General features: G+C 39.1%; 1 protein-coding gene across 8 annotated transcripts in view; it reads right to left on the bottom strand.

The window, feature by feature from the left end:
- Window positions 1-556: 556 nt before the first annotated feature.
- Window positions 557-18715, bottom strand: part of TNIK (TRAF2 and NCK interacting kinase) — a 1728926-nt gene continuing 1710767 nt past the window's right edge. For all 8 annotated transcript variants that reach the window (XM_044070048.1, XM_044070049.1, XM_044070051.1 and 5 more), the window contains 3 exons: window positions 8523-8682; window positions 4143-4282; window positions 557-4006 (listed from right to left, as the gene is read on the bottom strand). In XM_044070048.1, the coding sequence (XP_043925983.1) occupies window positions 3923-4006; window positions 4143-4282; window positions 8523-8682 (384 nt within the window). In that variant the 3' untranslated portion in view covers window positions 557-3922. The remainder of the gene's footprint in view (window positions 4007-4142; window positions 4283-8522; window positions 8683-18715) is intronic.

The raw sequence follows: 18715 nt of genomic DNA, 5'->3' as shown, positions 1-18715 counted from the left end.
TAAACCAGCCACTTTATATTTGATCAGTTCAGGTTGATAGACATATAAACATATCATATGACTTACCAGTCCTGCAAAATATTTACCATTGAAAACGAGGGAAAAAGTGGGACAAGGCAAAACTGTTAATATGGTAATCTTGGCATCCATAAAATTCAGACTGAAATGCAGATACAGTGATTTAGACAATATTCAGTGTTTTGTCTCTGTACCATTCAGAAATGTCATTGCCTCCTTCTTTAGATGCATTGTGAATGAAGGCATTTAGTTCTACAATACCATTTTTCCAGTTATATGACTTTACATGCAAGATACTTACATGACAGAAAAACTGATCTCTGTTAGGTGATACGGTTTTACTGAAATAGAACTAATTTTAAGTGATAAGTTCATGAAATGTACACCAGACATTAATGTGTTACTTCTAAAACTTAAATCAGAAGCATGTGCTTTGGAAAGGTTACGTAGACTTTGCCATTCTGCTAGCAAATTCCATACTTCTTAACTAGAACTTTGATGTGGCTCTTTCTTTGAGTATCAAATAAAACTGTACAAGTTTCATTTCAAAATGTATGGCTTCGCATTTTATTTGTACTTTATAGCTGATACCAGCATTATTCTTCTTTGCAACAAGTACAGTACAGAGTGTGAACTGCAACAACCCCTTTACTTGAACTTAAGTAAAAACAAGAAATAACTAATATTTTGTTCATTAGAATATGCCATTTGTTCACAGATGACTCCAGCTTTAAATGCAGTGGCACTTTTTTATGAATGTTCTGGTAGGCACACAAAAAACAGCTTTCATATAAATGTTTTTTTTTTTCAAAACTATCATAAAAAGATATTGGCTAGTGTGCAACATTTGTGTACAAGCCTAATATCACCCAGAATCACAGAAATCACATAAAGAGCCTACACAATTACATGTGCAAGGTAAATGTTATGCTATGCTTTGAAATGTTTTACTGGCACTAAATGAGACCAGGTCATGTATAACTCAGCATGATGTGATACTGAGGAATGCATCCAAATGGTTTCTGCAGAAGATTTGATATGAATCACAGCAACATCTGAATAGTAAACAGCACCAGTCAGAAGTACAGTGCAGTGCAGACCTAAATACAGATTTTCAGTTGATATTATGATCATATGAACAGATCCGAATAAGATCCTTAACTTTGTGAGGTCAGCGGTTTAAGAAAACTATACTGATATCTGTTCCTAAAGATAATAGCTGTTGCCATTTCAGAACAAAGACCACTACTGACTAGCGTAAATGTCAAACTGTGAACTGACATACTTTCTACATTGCAACTAGAGATGTAACACTGCTGTACTGAGTAACTAATTTCAACAAAACGAGGTAGGTTAAACAAAGAAAACAAAACAAAAATCAGGAAGCACAACACGTAAAGAGTCAGCAGACATCTAAATATACAGGCAGCTGTATGCAGCTGGTTGAAAAATAACTTTCCTCTGAGACATTGCAAATTTTATATTTGTAGAGTCCATATTAATCTATTTCAAATGCAACTAAACACATATACATTTTTATTTTACACAAATTTATAAAAAGTAGCCAACTCTTCTGACACACCATTCTATGCACGTCCATGTAAACAAACTTTGTCTCCTATGGCAATATTCATCAGACTACCTGTTCCACATTCATGCTTTAAATTACAGTCATGTAAATGCTGTGCCACTGTTCTCCATTCTGGAGACATATTCCAATGCCCCAAAAACAATGCTTTGAGAATGAGTCACTCCAAAGCTCTCTGCTTACTGAAATGCACCAGTGCTGGTTAATACAGTGAAGGCAACTGGTCCCTTAATACAAATATGAAGGAAATATTTACACTTTCCTCATCCATGCAGAATCCAATAATCTGCAGTTCTGGATTTTTGTCAGTGACAGCATAAAACATCTGGAAACTACAAACAGGTCTGCAAAGCTAAAACAAGAAAATGAAAATATTGTGGACTGGTTGGCAATCTTACACATAAAGGTAATCTAACCGACAGAAATTAAGGAAAACATTAAAGACTTCAAGTGAATCAAAGGATAACCAGAAGTACATTTTTGGACTGGTAAAAACTGACATGGGAAATAAAATGATTTTGGGCAGGTAAGGAAACAAATTAAATACAAAAGGTAGGTAGGTGGTAAAGGTTAACAAAACAAGGCACCGAGAAAAAATTTGCAGACCTTAGTGCATTTCTCCAGCACAAACTTTTATAAGAAATGAACAGCAACAGTAAATGACTTTTGAATGCATTCAGTTGCTTGGATTAATAAAGGACATAAAATAATATATTTAATCTAAGCGTACCGTCTTTCTCTTATATTTCCTACTGGTGAAAAAGGCTCTACAATTCATTGAATATTGGGTAGAGACAAAACGTTTCTGACCCTGCACAATGACACTGAAAGTCTGAAATTTGAACATTTTTGCAAGCAAACATTTCTGCCAAATACTCCCATATCCTTGTTGTTTGTAAACTAAATGTACTAGCATTGTGCTTTTGTTGAATTAATGAACAATGTATACTGCGATATCCTCTGTTCACATGGCTGACTTGTATCAGCAAAACCTATGGCACTGTAAAAAGAAAAAAAAAACATGGCTCATTATGGAGTGTTTAACAACTCAGGAAGGATTACAGCTGGTATCATTTTATGAGGTATAACACAAAACTGAGTACTTTACAGACACTGTAATGGTGTTGATGTTCCACACACAACTCTCTAGTGCTTTCCCTTAATCAAACTATCTGTTATTCAGATGTTTATGTTTCAGCTAAGTAAGAAAATACAGAAACTGATGTTCTACCAACAGATGGAATAATACACAGTCAAGAAACCACATTTGAACAATCCCTTTAAATCATGAATATTTCATAATTAGTAAAATGCTAAATAAAGTGAAATACTAACCACTCAAAATCATTTATAATTAGATGATAATAACTGATGTGCAAAGCCACTCTAATTAACCTGACAAAATAAACTTCTTTCTCTTAACATATTTCTTTCCTTTCCCTGCCTGGTTTTGCCCCAACCTGTTGCATAACAGAGTGGTAGAAAGATATGATAACGCCTCCCATGTTTTGTTGGACTTACTAAACTAACAGTACTACTATCCCTGTCAGCATACAATTATGAAAAAAGTCCATATAAAATATGGATTAATAAACTGACAAAGTGACATTTCGATTTTATTAGTCTAACTACTAAGGCTAGCAGTTTAGCCATTTAAAAATCCATTTCCCAAAAGAGGGGAAAATTGTAACTCTATTAACTTAAAAATACTTTGTTATGTTGCCTTCAAACAGCAACAAACAGGTGGGTGAAGGCAGAAGATTTGAACATGAACCAGCTATACAGTACAGCCTTCAGCCAAAATTTAAAAAGCTACATTTATTGTGCTGTCTCAGCTTATGAGATGTTCTGATCTTAATTAAATAATGTATGCCATTTATATTCTGCATTTCCTTCTACATCACATTGGCAGACAGGAATACTTTAGAAAATGTTTCTTCTGCCTTTCAAAGAACAAACAGATCTGCTTTCCTTACTTTACAAAGAAACCACAGAGAAACCACATGCCATTGTAACAATATTACAGTCACCAGACCTCTGACTGGTCGCTGTGAATGTTACAGATTATGTTTGCTCGTTTTTTCTTCTTCCCTTGCCCACATTGTTGCATTGGAGGTTCATAAATCCTCTAATCTCCAGCTCTTCTCCAGTTTAGCTCTTTACTGATATTTGTCGAGCAAAGAAAGCCTGGGATTTTTCATGGAGCAAGGATGTTTTGGATCACATCGATCTTCTGACTTTGTTAATCCATCGTTTTAGGGTTTTTAATACACTGAACACTTGAATGTTGTGGAGGTAAATAAAGGTGACAAACGGTTACCAGTTCATCATGGAGTTTCTGTTGAGGGTCATGAAGAACACCTGACTGCTTCCACCAGACCTTACTGAGGCAAAGAAAACCTGTTTAAAACAAAATCAATGATTTACCATTTGAATTTTAAAATATGGACTTAAATTAACAAAAGCTTCTGTTGCAAAAGTCATCACTAACAACATCTGTAAAAAAAAAAAAAAAAAAAAAAAGTAAAAAATGTACCTTATCATTTCTTTCACACAAAAATTTTAGCCTCTGGGCTCTCTTATGCATAAAAACTCCATCCAAATGTCCAGTTTCCACAGAACGGATTTCAATAGCCTTTTCTCCCCAACCCATTATCTGATTAGAATGAATATATGCTGCAAGACAATAAGTAAATAAATAAATAAAGTTTAGATTGTATAGTATCTTTACAGAATAGAAAACAATGTGCAATAAAAACAAGTAAATATCTATAAATGTTTGCAAGACGGGTAACAGCTTGGCACATAAATAAAAAGCTAATGCACTACAAAGTATCTTGACTCTTTCTAGAACAACATCTTCTGCTTAAAAAGACTGAACTGCTTATTTGATATATATATATATATATATATATATATATATATATATATTTTTTTATGCATTACGGGACCATGTCCAACACCTCAAAAGCTGAAGCAGTGAGAAGGAGCTTTAGCTGAAAAGTGGTCAGTGTTTATCATGACAGTAACCCTAGGACCAATTCATGGATACCACCAGTGAGGAAAGCCATCAGATAAATGAGACTCCATATCTGATCAGCAGGCACTGATAAGTAAGGAAGGCATCAGCCACTGAAGCAAAGGTTCAATTGTGGGAAGAGTTTGGAAAGGTCATGTTGATTGATTTTTGGATGACGTCAAATGTATTCTGGCAAATCATCCAAGGATTTAAAGAGGATGCTAAACAGCCTCCATCCTGCTTCTCAACACTTGTAAAAGAAATGCTGACCTCACCCAAGAACACTGTCAGGATTTGGAAAATATACATTATGGAACTTCTGAATCTGGTGTTGGAGAAATGTTTGAAACAGATGTGGGATTGGATCCATTAGTGCAAATGAATTCAAAGTGGTGATTAAATAGTTCTGTTGTAAATAAGTTATTGAGCTTGATAAGATCTAGCAAGAAGTGTTGAAGATGCAGTATATTGTTGGGGCGCTGTGGTAAGTGTGCCTTTTCAATGTTACATGGAAGGTGGTAACTGTATTTTGGACTGTCCAGCTGGGTTAGTGGTCAGCATTTTCAAAATGATGAAAGGACAATGCATTGCAATTAAAGAGGGATAATGCTTCTCAGCTTCTCTGTGAAAGCGTATGCCAGAGTGCTGGGAAGATGACTTGGTCTAAATGTCAAGCCTCAGATTTAGGAGAACAGATGTGGGTTCTAAGCCAGCAGTGGAACGCTAGATCAAAAGTTTGTTCCTGCCTGGAAGGGTCATGAATTTACCAATACTACACTATATATGTTTTGTAGATATATGACTAAGTACCCCAAAATGTCTAGTGGGAAGTGTTATATTACCAGAAGGTTCCAGCACTGATGCTGCATGACATTTGCTCCCTGAATTTCAGCAATGAAAACAGCATATTCAGAGTGGGTGTAGGATTCTGAAAAGGACTGCCTTGTTTCTCCTGTTTAGGATATTAATGGACAGGATATTAAGGCACAGTCAATGACTGGGGAGTATCATGTTTAGGATGTGATTGCTGCATCATTGTTGTTTGTAGAAGATGTTGTCATCTTAATCTAAGATGACTGCGATTTCCAGAATGCCATGGAGTCAGTCACTGTGGAGTGTTAAAAGGATATGATGAAAATCAGCATATCCAATTCACGGTCAAAGTTCTCTCTGAGAAAGATATAGCTTGTTCTCAGGTGATGAGGGAAGCAGTTACTTCAAGTGGGTGTGTTTAAGTATCTTGGGGTACCGTATATGAAGACAAGTAGGTGAATGACCGGTGAAGATTTACAGCAGTGGAGGTACTGCAGCACCATAAAGGAGTACAACAGAGAAGTAATAACTAAGGACAAAGCTCACCATCTGTGTGCTTATCCTCACCATGGTCACAAGCGCTGGGTAGTGTCCAAATGAAAGAGACTGCAGAAATGAAGTTCCTTCCTGGAGTAGTTAGACTCACTGCATGAGAGTGAGGAGCTCAGCAGCCTTGAAGTATCTAATAGTACAGCCACTGTGCCCCTGAGTTTGCTGGAGATAGTTGAGATGGTAGGGGTACCTTGTATGGATACCCCCTGAATGCTTCCTACTAACGGTGCACCAATCACAGTCCACTAACAGGAAGCAGCAGAAAAAGGCCCTGGGGTAAACCTGGGACATGTTGGTGGAGGAACTAAACCTTTCAGCTTACTTGGGAACACCAGACAGTCCCTTAATAATTAGATGACACAGCTACTGGAGATGGGGGTGTCTGGTCTATCCTGCTCAGCCTACTAGCACTGTGACAAACACCACTACATGTGGTTTAGAAAATGGATGCAGTGGAGGATGTGTGTACAGACAGATGCACTGGCATAACATGTTTCACTTTATTTCTACTAGGAAACAGAGATACATGTTTCTAGTATACACAGCAGCCTTCTGTTCAAACAGTTATGCTGACACTTACTGTGATGTACATATAATGATGTATCAGAGTAAAATCTAAACATGGTTAAACAAAATGCTTGAATTCTACTGTTACTTCATTACAAAATAATAGACACAGACATACACACAAATCATTTTAAAAAACATACAACATATCAACATATACCTGATATTATAACAGGGTGAGGCATTTATTGTAGCTTATGTGTTGCTTAACAGTACATGCAAATGAGCGATTCAAGCATAAGCATTGAAAGAGGGAGTTCAGGCTTTACATCTACCACTGTGTATAAGTTTCAAAGGCTTTGTAACTTATACAATTTATTCAGAAGTTAACTTTAATAAACTATGCCCTATGCCACTTTTCCTGGTCATTGCATTTTAAATATTACACTAGGGACACATTTATGCTCAGCCTATGGACAGTGCCACTCTGAAATACTGATACCAGCACAGTTCCACAACCGGTTAGAAACCACTAATGCAAACGCAGTACTTCTTGTTTTGGTCCTTTCCTCTTCCTCTTCTCCCTTTCCATGGTTCATGAATTTTGTCTGTCGTGAAAAGTGTGGGAATTTTTTTTTTTTAATCTGGGAGCTTGCAACTTGGAATGAGGGACAACTTCTGCAGTCCCACTGACATACCAATAAATTCTATGGTTGTCATTTTCAGGAGCTATATATCTATATATATATATATATATATATATATATATATATATATATATATATATATATGGGTTCCATACACTAGATCAAATTTTCACTAATTCAAAATAGTGCATGGAATGCTCACTGCAGCGAAAGTGCACTTAATCGAAAGTGCACATACGCAAAGTTCAGTACAATGAACGGGTGTTGTACTGAACTTCCGTGCAGTACTCACGGACCTTAGGGTTAGGGCACGGGTCATAGTAAGGGGATAGCCCATAGGGCTATCCCCTTACCATGACCCGTGCCCTAACTCTAAGGTCCGTGACAACTGCAGCGCAGTGAAGGACATAGCAATGTCCTCCACTATGGTGCGAGAGTCACGAACCTTAGGGTTAGGGCATGGGTTAGGGTAAGGGGATAGCTTTACTAACTATCCCCTTACCCTAACCTGTGCCCTAACCCTAAGGTCCGTGACTATCGCACTATAGTGGAGGACATAGCTTGTTCTTTATGTCTTCAACTGTGCTGTGGTGTTTTCAGTGAAGTGCACTTACGCAAAAGTTCATTTTCGTTAAAGTGAACTTTCGCAGAAGTGAGGCTTCCTATTACAAGTTCGAAGTAGTGAATTTTCGTTCTTGTAATAGGAATCCAGATATATATATATATATATATATATATATATATATATATATATATATATATATATATATATATAAACAAACCACTTGACTAACGGGGGAAAAAAAACGGACTCAAATTAAACCCATTAATTGGGGGGGGGGGCTTCACACGCCCACACCCCCCTAAGAATACCAGAGATCACACTACACTGTAGAAAAGGGCAAAGTTCACCCTGGTGGCCAAGTAGTTTGTTTCCCTTGGAAAAAACACCGGTAATCCACTGATTCACAATAATAAGGTTTCGGTGAAATTGTCTTGCATTCTCAAAATTCAGTTAAGTGGAACATCGATTAATGATGATGGTAGACCCATACGCATGCTCGCGCACACACACACACACACACACACACACACAGACACACACACATACACACACACACACACACACATATATATATATATATATATATATATATATATATATATATATATATATACGTACCCTTTTTCATTGTTAAGTGTTTTGAAAAAATTGAACGACAATACAACAAAGTGACTTTGCACACACATTTTACTCTTGTCAATGTTATAACAGTAAATTAATAGTCTATGGAATTCAAGCTGTTTAACTGGACAACAATTTATGGTTCATTTGTCTAATCTTGTCAGGGCCATACAGAATAAACACTTTACTTACCCACTGATGTTGGCATCTCTCCCCACTGAAGCACGACATCTTTTGTGATTCTGCCGTAAGTGTTCACGTAGACTCCTTCATCTTCGTAACACAACAGCATCTCCATTCCATCAGTTTTAGGCAAGATGACTATGGCATGTGGAGTGACACTGCCCTGGATCTAAACAATAAAACACACACGCATCAGAAGAAGTAAAGCTACCAGTAACCTGAAGGATGAAGAAAACGTTAATGTAAGTCACTGTGTAGGTCAGTGACAGCTCAAACAGCAAGTATGCAGTTAACACCTTCAAGAAGAATAAAGCAATTTACCCTTTCAGGTTATTTTTTAGGTACGGTTGAAAAATTCTGAATTTTAGTGTAGCTTTGCCTCTCTAAATGAGTTGTCTGTTCTAAGCTGCATAAGGTTTTCTCTGCAGATACAAATAAGATTCAACTGCTCTTCATATTAAATGACTGGTTATCTATGACTATTTGGTTTAGGAAACTTAGTGCATTGCTGACAATAAGTAAGTCTGCTCTAAGACTGTGGCAATGATACTACAGTACTTTAAAAAATCTTATTGAAGACAAGCATTTCAGTCGGTTAATTTGACTAAAGAACTTCACAACTATAAAAAAATCATATCTACTAACAGAATAATCCATGCACTTGTGTAAGTGCTTATAAAGTGCATTTGTGTAGGATTCAGCAGTCGTACCTCTATTGTCTGTCTGCATGGGTGTCATGAAGTTTGCCACTTCTGTCTTAAGAAGTGTAAAGTTGGCTTTGGAGAAGTTTTTTACAGTGGTTTCCCTAATGTGGGGTGGGGGCGGGATGTGGATGTCTAGGGTGATGGCTGGATCTTACCAATGAGGAATCGACCTCTGGTGTGGAACACCTGTCGCCCATGCTGGTAATGACCAGGTCTAGGATATTGCTGCCTCTGGTGGGGGTGTGAATAAACTGATCCAAGGTGTTGGAATTTATGAATTCCGGAAAACATTGAGCAAAAGAGTTGGTACATGAGTAGTTGTCCTAGTTAATGGTGGGGTAGTTGAAACTGCCCATCATTAGGGTGTTGGGTTGTACCCTAATATTTTCCAGTGTATCAAGAAATGAGGAGTGGGAATCCTGGGGCATGGTGGGGGGTCTGCAGCAAGCTACAATTTAGATTGCGGTCTTGCCCAGAGTTAGTTGCACTTGGATAATCTCGGATGCATTATGCTGTGCAACTAGCCTGGAGGTGTGGATATCCTTAATGAATATGGACAAGCCTCAACCTTTAGTGCTTCGGTCTGGGATAGGTGGCTAAGAGGAGTGTTAAGAATTATAGCCTGGTAATGCAGGGGTGGTCTCTGGAGCTCTGAACCAGGTCTCTGTCACTGCACAGATGTAATGTTCTCCATTTTAAGGAGTGCCTCGAGTGAGTGCATTTTGAGGTTTAGACTTCTAGCACTGAGTAGCATTATCCTCAGATTTTGCTTGCTTGCAACTGTTATGGTGGTGAAGTTGTCATTTGAACCTTGCCTAAAAAAGGCACTACAGGGGTGGCAAGAGCCTTAGCCAGTATCCGGAATCGCAAGGGCGACAGGTGCAGGCCATCTCTGGCAAAGCATCGTGGTCTGTCGATCATGTCATCCCAGGCAGACAAATACTGGATCCCCTTAGAATGACACCGCAAGCTTAGCCAATCGTTCAAGTCAATCATTTTGTCCTTGTACTGTGGTATCATTCTGGGTGATGGTAGGATGCTACTGAGAGCTAGGGTCATACCTGCCTGGGCTACAAGATCGGAGAGCTCCGACACGTCTTTTTTCATGTAGTCCAGGGAGATATGTCTCAGGTCATTCACACCAACATGGACAATGACAGAGTCATACTTGTACTTGTTGTGGAGTGACCTGAGTGCATGCGTTATGTGGCGGATCCTGGCACCCGACAGGCAGCTGACAGTAACTTTCTCCTTGTTTAGTCTGGTGAGTGGAACATCAGTGTGCCTGAATATAGAGTCGCCTGTGACTAGAGTGTTGGGTACGTTGTTATGCCTTATGGGCTGTGGTTGAGTGGCACACTGAGATTGTGGGCTATGTGTCATTTGGGATGTGTTGGAGGGGTGGAGTTTGCTTGTGTTTCGGCTTTGGAGGTCCCTCTTGCTTGGGCAGGTTTTTATTGAGAGCCTCCTTGAATGTAGGTGTGTGTTTTGCGTTTCTATGTGTGTGTTTTGGTGGTGTAGATTTTGAGGGACTATGTGATGAGTGTGGTGTGGTGCAAGTGTTTATCTTTTCCTCTTGACTGTCTATTCCAGTCTTGAGTGCAGAGAGCTTTGCTTCCAGTTTGGCTATATAAGTGCATCTCTCACAGGTTGTAGTATTGGGTGGTAGGAGAAGAGGGTTCTCTGTGTACATGAGGCAATTGCTGCATTGCCCTAAGATGCCCAGATTCATCAGGTAGACAGGAGAAAACTCCGAGAGCTGACCCTTAGACATGCCTGGATAGGTGATTATTTATTAAGTACTAAAAACTGCTTTCCTCTAGACAAGTGAGGAAAGTTGAGTGCTGTAGTAATTTGTAGCTTATTTGGTGCTTACAACGAGTTCTGAACAAGTGCTGAGCTCAAAGAAACAGATTTGAGTGCTGAAACTAAAAAAATGGCTAGTTCTAAGAAACAAAATTAAGCTAGAAGGCTTCTCTCCAACACAGAAAGGTTTGGGGGCTCAGATGCTTACAAATAGTCCTGGATACGGCAAATATGTATGTGGACTAGAGTACTTACAGGAAAGGCAGGAAACAAACTTAGAAATTTTTTTTTTCCTTCCCAAATGCTAGTGTTCAAGTGTTCTACATGAAGTACAGAGTGAACTAGCACCTCACCTGTGTGTCCTGTTCAATCACAGCCTCACCTCCGGCTTTGTCCCCACCAAATGGCGCACTGCTACAGTCATCCATCTCCACAAAGGAGAAGGAGTGACTACAGACCCTGGGAACTATTGCCCCATTAGCCTTAAAAGTCTGATATCATCATGGACCTAATAAACAAGGATATAGGGAATCTCCAAATTCTGGATCCTACACAGTTTGGTTTTGTGAAGGGTAGATCATGCCTGCTCAACTTGGTCGACTTCTTTGAGTTAGTCATCAGAGCTGTGGATGAAGGCAAGGTGATTCATACAGCCAACCCTGATCTGGCCAAGGCTTTTGATACCATTCCACACTCAGGAACCGTAGAAAAACGCACTAAGCTAGGCATCATCCCCTATATCACTAGGTGTGTTACAAACTGGCTCACAGATAGAGCCCACAGTGTGAAAGTAGCTGACTCCAAGTCAGACTGCCGACTAATCACGAGGAGAGTCCCACAGGATTCGGTCCTGGGTCCACTCCTGTTTGGTATCTACTTCTCTGAAGTCCAGGCCAACATGAAGGGACTCTGACTGACAAAGTTTACAGATGATTACAAGTTGAGAAGGCTCAGTGCTACCACACGTGGGCTCCCTCTATTTTCCTACCCAGGAAAGACATTAAAACTACACAGGAAAGAAATCAAAACTCCACAGCAACTACTGGAAAGAACACCACCTCCAGGTATCCTGTGAAGACACTTTACCCTCAATGTGCCCTTCAGAGTGTCATTCCCCTTAATAAAAGAAGGCTCAGTGTATGTAGCATAATACTACAATATCTGATTTTATATATCACTATTTTTTGCTTGTTAACTATTTAGTATTACATCCTGCCTCCCGCGAGATAGCAGACAACCGCAGCCTGCTCGTACCCATTGCCCCTCCCCAATTTTCTAACTTTTCTTTCCTAATTCCTTACTAGAGTTAATATTGGAAATATTATTCCCTGCTGCCATTTCTCCAGTCGCCACTAGGTGGAACTATACCCCTAAACGAGACTGCACTCTGATATTATCGACCCCAAACTAAGAATCTAGTTAGACCCTTTTTCTTACAGCTCCTATTACTCTGTTCATTCTTATCTTCTCCTGACTCACCTCACATATTTCTACCCTTGTCCATTACACTTTTTCCTGGTATTAGATTACAAACTCTCTATAGCAACACTCACCTCTTAGCTGTAGTCTTTTTACAGCTACAGATTGTTTTTTCTCACTGTGGCTTGTCCATCCTTTGGCTCTTTCCTGCCTTTTTCCTCCTCTCCAGTTCTACCTCATTCACACCCCTTTACCCCCTCCCCCGACTAACTTATTCCCACAAACTTATTTATAGTAGGAGATGTGTGTGGCGCCATTTTTAAATCAACTACACCTACCCAGTGTGTGCACCATCTCCGCTTAGCGGTCCTGCGGTCTGGCTGCTCGTCGCGCCTCCTGGTAAATATAATATAATAATTTTGATAGCAATAGTTGTATTGTGCTTGTAGTACCCATGGAATATTAGCTATATACTGCTAGGCTGCTTGTTAGTACAGCGTGCTTGCTTGGAGACACGCTATACGCTTTAGCGCTAATTACTGGTACCTTGTCACATACTGTAAAATCTTGTACTGTACTGTTTATTCAGCTTCATTCAGATATTTCAGCTGGTACCTTTGTCGGATCTGTATCTATCCTCTACTGCTTCTGTCCCTTGCCTTGCATAGGGGCTGATGTAGAACATACACTAGCGTTACTTCTGAAATATCTGTTGGATCTTGTTTTTTACCTCCTGCTGACTGATGACTTTACCAATGTCTATTGTTGTAATGTATTGAATCGCTAGCTCAAACTGATAGTACTCAAATGTGCTGAACGTCATGTATTGAATCACTAGCTCAAACTGATAGTACTACTCATATGTGCTGAACGTATTTGAATTGTCAGCGCTGACTGATGTATTTATTTTTAAATGCGTAGCAGCATGTATTTTCTATTAAACTGATTCAATGTATTTAATCGCTAGCTCAAACTGATTGTACTACTCATATGTGCTGAACGTATTTATATTACCAGCACCGACTGATGTATTATTTTTCAATGCATGGCAACACGCGTTTGCTACTAAATTGATTTTGCCTGCTAAATTCTTTTAAGACAGCTCATGTTTGTTAATGAAATGATCTGCCTGCAAAAACTTGTTTTTGTTAAGAGATAGCATGCTATATTGTGAATTTAATTACAGGAAAGGCTCTAGATTTAGAGAAGGCTCCTCTATCTTATTTTATTGCGATACCATATATGCTCCATCTAGCTGTAGCAAAGACGTGAATCTGAATATTGTGGTTTTTAAATATTTACTTGTATTTATCTCCTTCTCTGTTACTGTTGATGACCTCTCACTGTATCTCACATGCTACCCCACTGTTCTAACTGATAACTAACTATATTCAGCTATTGCTTGTGTGCAACAAAAGTGTGGACCTAGCGCTTTTTGCTCTGCCCTATCTCACAACCTGGTGTACCTTTCCATATTCGGAACGGGACATGGGCCTTGCCTTTTCGCTTTCCTGTTTCCCCCATCTTCACATGTATCTGTACTTCTCTCCCTAAGTTTTCCTTCCTGACTAGTTTAATCTTATTTCATGCTTGCACTATCCTCTCCTTCTTTACCTACCCATATTTGCCTGACTTTGTCTGATAGCTTGTCCTTTTCTGTTTTACAGTCTACTACCAGTTGCCTCCCTCTATTTTCCTACCCAGGAAAGACATTAAAACTACACAGGAAAGAAATCAAAACTCCACAGCAACTACTGGAAAGAACACCACCGCCAGGTATCCTGTGAAGACACCTTACCCTCAACGTGCCCTTTAGAGCATCATTCCCCTTAACAAAAGAAGGCTCAGTGTACGCAGCATAATACTACAATATCTGATTATATATCCCTATTTTTTGCTTGTTAACTATTTAGTATTACATCTTGCCTCCCGCAAGATAGCAGCCAATTGCAGCCTGCACGTACCCATTGTCCCTCCCCAATTTTCCAACTTTTCTTTCCTAATTCCTTACTAGAGTTAATATTGGAAATATTATTTCCTGCTGCCATTTCTCCAGTCGCCACTAGGTGGAACTATACCCCTAAACTAGACTGCACTCTGATATTATCGACCCCAAACTAAGAATCTAGTTAGACCCTTTTTCTTACAGCTCCTCTTTGTTCATTCTTATCCTTTCCTGACTCACCTCACATATTTCTACCCTTGTCCATTACACTTTTTCCTGGTATTAGATTACAAACTCTCTATAGCAACACTTACCTCTTAGCTGTAGTCTTTTTACAGCTACAGATTGTTTTTTCTCACTGTGGCTTGTCCATCCTTTGGCTCTTTCCTGCCTTTTTCCCCCTCTCCAGTTCTACCTCATACACCTCCCTTTATCCCCCCCCCCCGACTAACTTCCTCCCACAAACTTATTTATAGTAGGAGATGTGTGTGTGGTGCCATTTTTAAATCAACTACACCGACCCGGTGTGTGCACCATCTCCACTTAGCGGTCCTGCAGTCTGGCTGCTCGTCGCGCCTCCTGGTAAGTATAATATAATAATTTAGATAGCAATAGTTGTATTAATAATTTAAATAGCAATAGTAGTATTGTGCTTGTAGTACCCATGGAATATTAGCTATATACTGCTAGGCTGCTTGTTAGTACAGCGTGCTTGCTTGGAGACACGCTATACGCTTTAGCACTAATTACTGCTACCTTGTCACATACTGTAAAATCTTGTACTGTACTGTTTGTTCAGCTTCATTCAGATATTTCAGCTGGTACCTTTGTCGATCTGTATCTATCCTCTACTGCTTCTGTCCCTTGCCTTGCATAGGGGCTGATGTAGAACATACACTAGCGTTACTTCTGAAATATCTGTTGGATCTTGTTTTTTACCTCCTGTGGACTGATGACTTTACCAATGTCTATTGTTGTAATGTATGGAATCGCTAGCTCAAACTGATAGCACTACTCAAATGTGCTGAACGGCATGTATTGAATCACTAGTACAAACTGATAGTAGTACTCATATGTGCTGAAAGTATTTGAATTGCCAGCACCGACTGATGTATTTATTTTTAAATGCGTGGCAGCATGCATTTGCTACTAAGTTGATTCAATGTATTGAATCACTAGCTCAAACTGATAGTACTACTCATATGTGCTGAAAGTATTTGAATTGTCAGTGCTAACTGATGTATTTATTTTTAAATGCGTAGCAGCATGCGTTTTCTATTACATTCATTCAATGTATTTAATCGCTACTCAAACTGATAGTACTACTCATATGTGCTGAACGTATTTGAATTACCAGCGCCGACTGATGTATTATTTTTAAATGCCTGGCAACACGCATTTGCTACTAAATTGATTCTGCCTGCTAAATCCTGTTAAGACAGCTCATGTTTGTTGCTGAAATGATCTGCCTGCAAAAACCTGTTTTTGTTAAGAGATAGCAAGCTATATTGTGAATTTAATTACAGGAAAGGCTCTAGATTTAGAGAAGGCTCCTCTATCTTATTTTATTGCGATACCATATATGCTCCATCTAGATGTAGCAAAGACGTGAATCTGAATGTTGTGTTTTTTAAATATTTACTTGTATTTATCTCCTTCTCTGTTACTGTTGATGACATCTCACATGTTACCCCACTGTTCTAACTGATAACTAACTATATTCAGCTATTGCTTGTGTGCAGCAAAAGTGTGGACCTAGCACTTTTTGCTCTGCCCTATCTCACAACCTGGTGTACCTTTCCTCATTCGGAATGGGACATGGGCCTTGCCTTTTTGCTTTCCTGTTTCCCCCATCTCCGCATGTATCTGTACTTTTCTCCTAAGTTTTCCCTCCTGACTAGCTTAATCTTATTTCACTCTTGCACTATCCTCTCCTTATATATCTACCCATATTTGCCTGACTTTGTCTGATAGTTTGTCCTTTTCTATTTTACAGTCTACTACCCATGGTTTCCCTCTATTTTCCTACCCAGGAAAGACATTAAAACTACACAGGAAAGAAATCAAAACTCCACAGCAACTATTGGAAGGAACACCACCTCCAGGTATCCTGTGAAGACACCTTAACCTCAGCGTGGCCTTCAGAGCGTCATTCCCCTTAATAAAAGAAGGCTCAGTGTACGTAGCATAATACTACTATCTGATTATATATCACTATGTTTTGCTTGTTAACTATTTAGTATTACATCTTGCCTCCTACCGAGATAGCAGCCAACCGCAGCCTGCTCGTACCCATTGTCCCTCCCCAATTTTCCAACTTTTCTTTCCTAATTCCTTACTAGATTTAATATTGGAAGTATTATTCCCTGCTGCCATTTCTCCTGTCACCACTAGGTGGCACTATACACCTAAACTAGACTGTACTCTGATATTATCAACCCCTGGCTAAGAACGTGGTTAGACCCTTTTTCTTACAGCTCCTCTTACCCTGTTTATTCTTATCCTTTCCTGACTCACCTCACATATTTCTACCCTTGTCCATTATACTTTTTCCTGGTATTAGATTACAAACTCTCTATAGCAACACTTACCTCTTAGCTGTAGTCTTTTTACAGCTACAGATTGTTTTTTCTCACTGTGGCTTATCCATCCTTTGGATCTACCCACTCCGTTCACCCTGCGGGCTCACTCCGCTCCCCTATCCTGCCCCCAAATTCCACCCACCCCCAGAGCCTCTACATTTACCCCTACTAAACCACACCTACAGCCAAATAAATCTATCCCACTATAGCCCACACTTTCAAACTCCCACACCTCTAGAAATCTAAACATTACCTCCTACTTTTAAACACGGCATATCTCAAATCATCCTTTCCCGCCCTTCACCTCACCAAACTACTAACCTTAACGGAAACAAAATGAAATTATTTTTAACTTGTCTTCTGCTCACTCTTACTATACTAACAAACCTCACAACATGCCACCATACCACACATACGCTAAATAGCAGTTACCACAGCACAAACATATACACCATACCACACACACACATCTTTCCCCATTAGTGCTACACTTTTCAAAGACAGCCAAATGCTACACATATATAAATTCCAAATAACAACAACATAATACCACTAAACTATCAGGTATATACTACGTAAAAATAACACATAAAATAAAGCACACATTACTACTTGCTAAACAACTGCTCACAACAGGAGACATACACCCAAACCCAGGACACAACAATACCTTACTCCCACCTAGACATAGATCAGACCTACTTATCATTAACATCAAAATAAGAAGCATAACAAACAAACCCCCTGATCTGCATGCATTTATAAAGCATTACTCCCCAGATATAGTCACAGTTACAGAAACCTTTTTAAAACCCAATATACAAAATGAGGAAATTCTCCCACCAGGCTACAACACACTAAGGCACAATAGAACAACTAGAAAGGGAGGAGGTGTAGCCATATTATTTAAAAACACACTCAACATAAAACCCCTAAATAACTCAATTCCTTCATTTCAAAATGCCAAAACCTTAATCTCAACTCTTCTCATTAATGATATCAAATAATTTACATTATCTGTTGCTATATCCCACCAGGCAATAACTGCTCCACCATAGAAGAGATCTTACAATGGACCTCAGATAACCTAACACAGGAATCAATTCTATTAGGTGATCTAAATACAGACTGGTTAGCCTGCAACTCCAATATCCCTACAAACCATATAAACCTCTATGGTTTTGCACAGCTCATCCATGAACCAACTAGAATAGATAAAAAATTCAATAAGCAATCGATCCTAGACTGGCACTAGTTAACTGCCCTAAAGAAAAATATTTCTCCATATGTCTTTCAGACAGCCTAAGTGACCACCTTCCCACATTCCTACAGTGAAGGCACACAAATCCCTCAAACCCTATAATCTTTAGACAAGTTAGGGAATCATATCTGTGTCACTGCTGGACAGAGGCACAACAAACTAATGGGCACAGTATTTTTTCATATAAGGGGTGGCGTAAAGGCAAAATTTGGGCTAGGCTTATAAATGCCTTAGGGCAGATAGCCTAGTATAAACCTATGAACCTATGAACCTATGAACAGTGAGAATCTCAACCATATCCTAAAACATTGTAAATGGGACCCACTGCTAATGTTAAACTTAGACCAAGCAGTTGAATACTTTAATAACACTTTCATCAATGTTCTCAACTCAATAGCACCCATTAGAAGAATCAAAGTAAAAACAAACTATGCACCATGGCTAAGCAGGGACTCAAGAGTCCTTCTAAAAGCCAGGGATAAAGC

The sequence above is a fragment of the Protopterus annectens genome, chromosome 4.part1 (assembly GCF_019279795.1).
Source record: "Protopterus annectens isolate FY-2018-M chromosome 4.part1, PAN1.0, whole genome shotgun sequence".
Classification (NCBI taxonomy): Eukaryota; Metazoa; Chordata; order Ceratodontiformes; family Protopteridae; genus Protopterus; species Protopterus annectens.
Note: the sequence above shows the minus strand (reverse complement) of the source record. Positions and strands in the feature narration are given on the sequence as shown.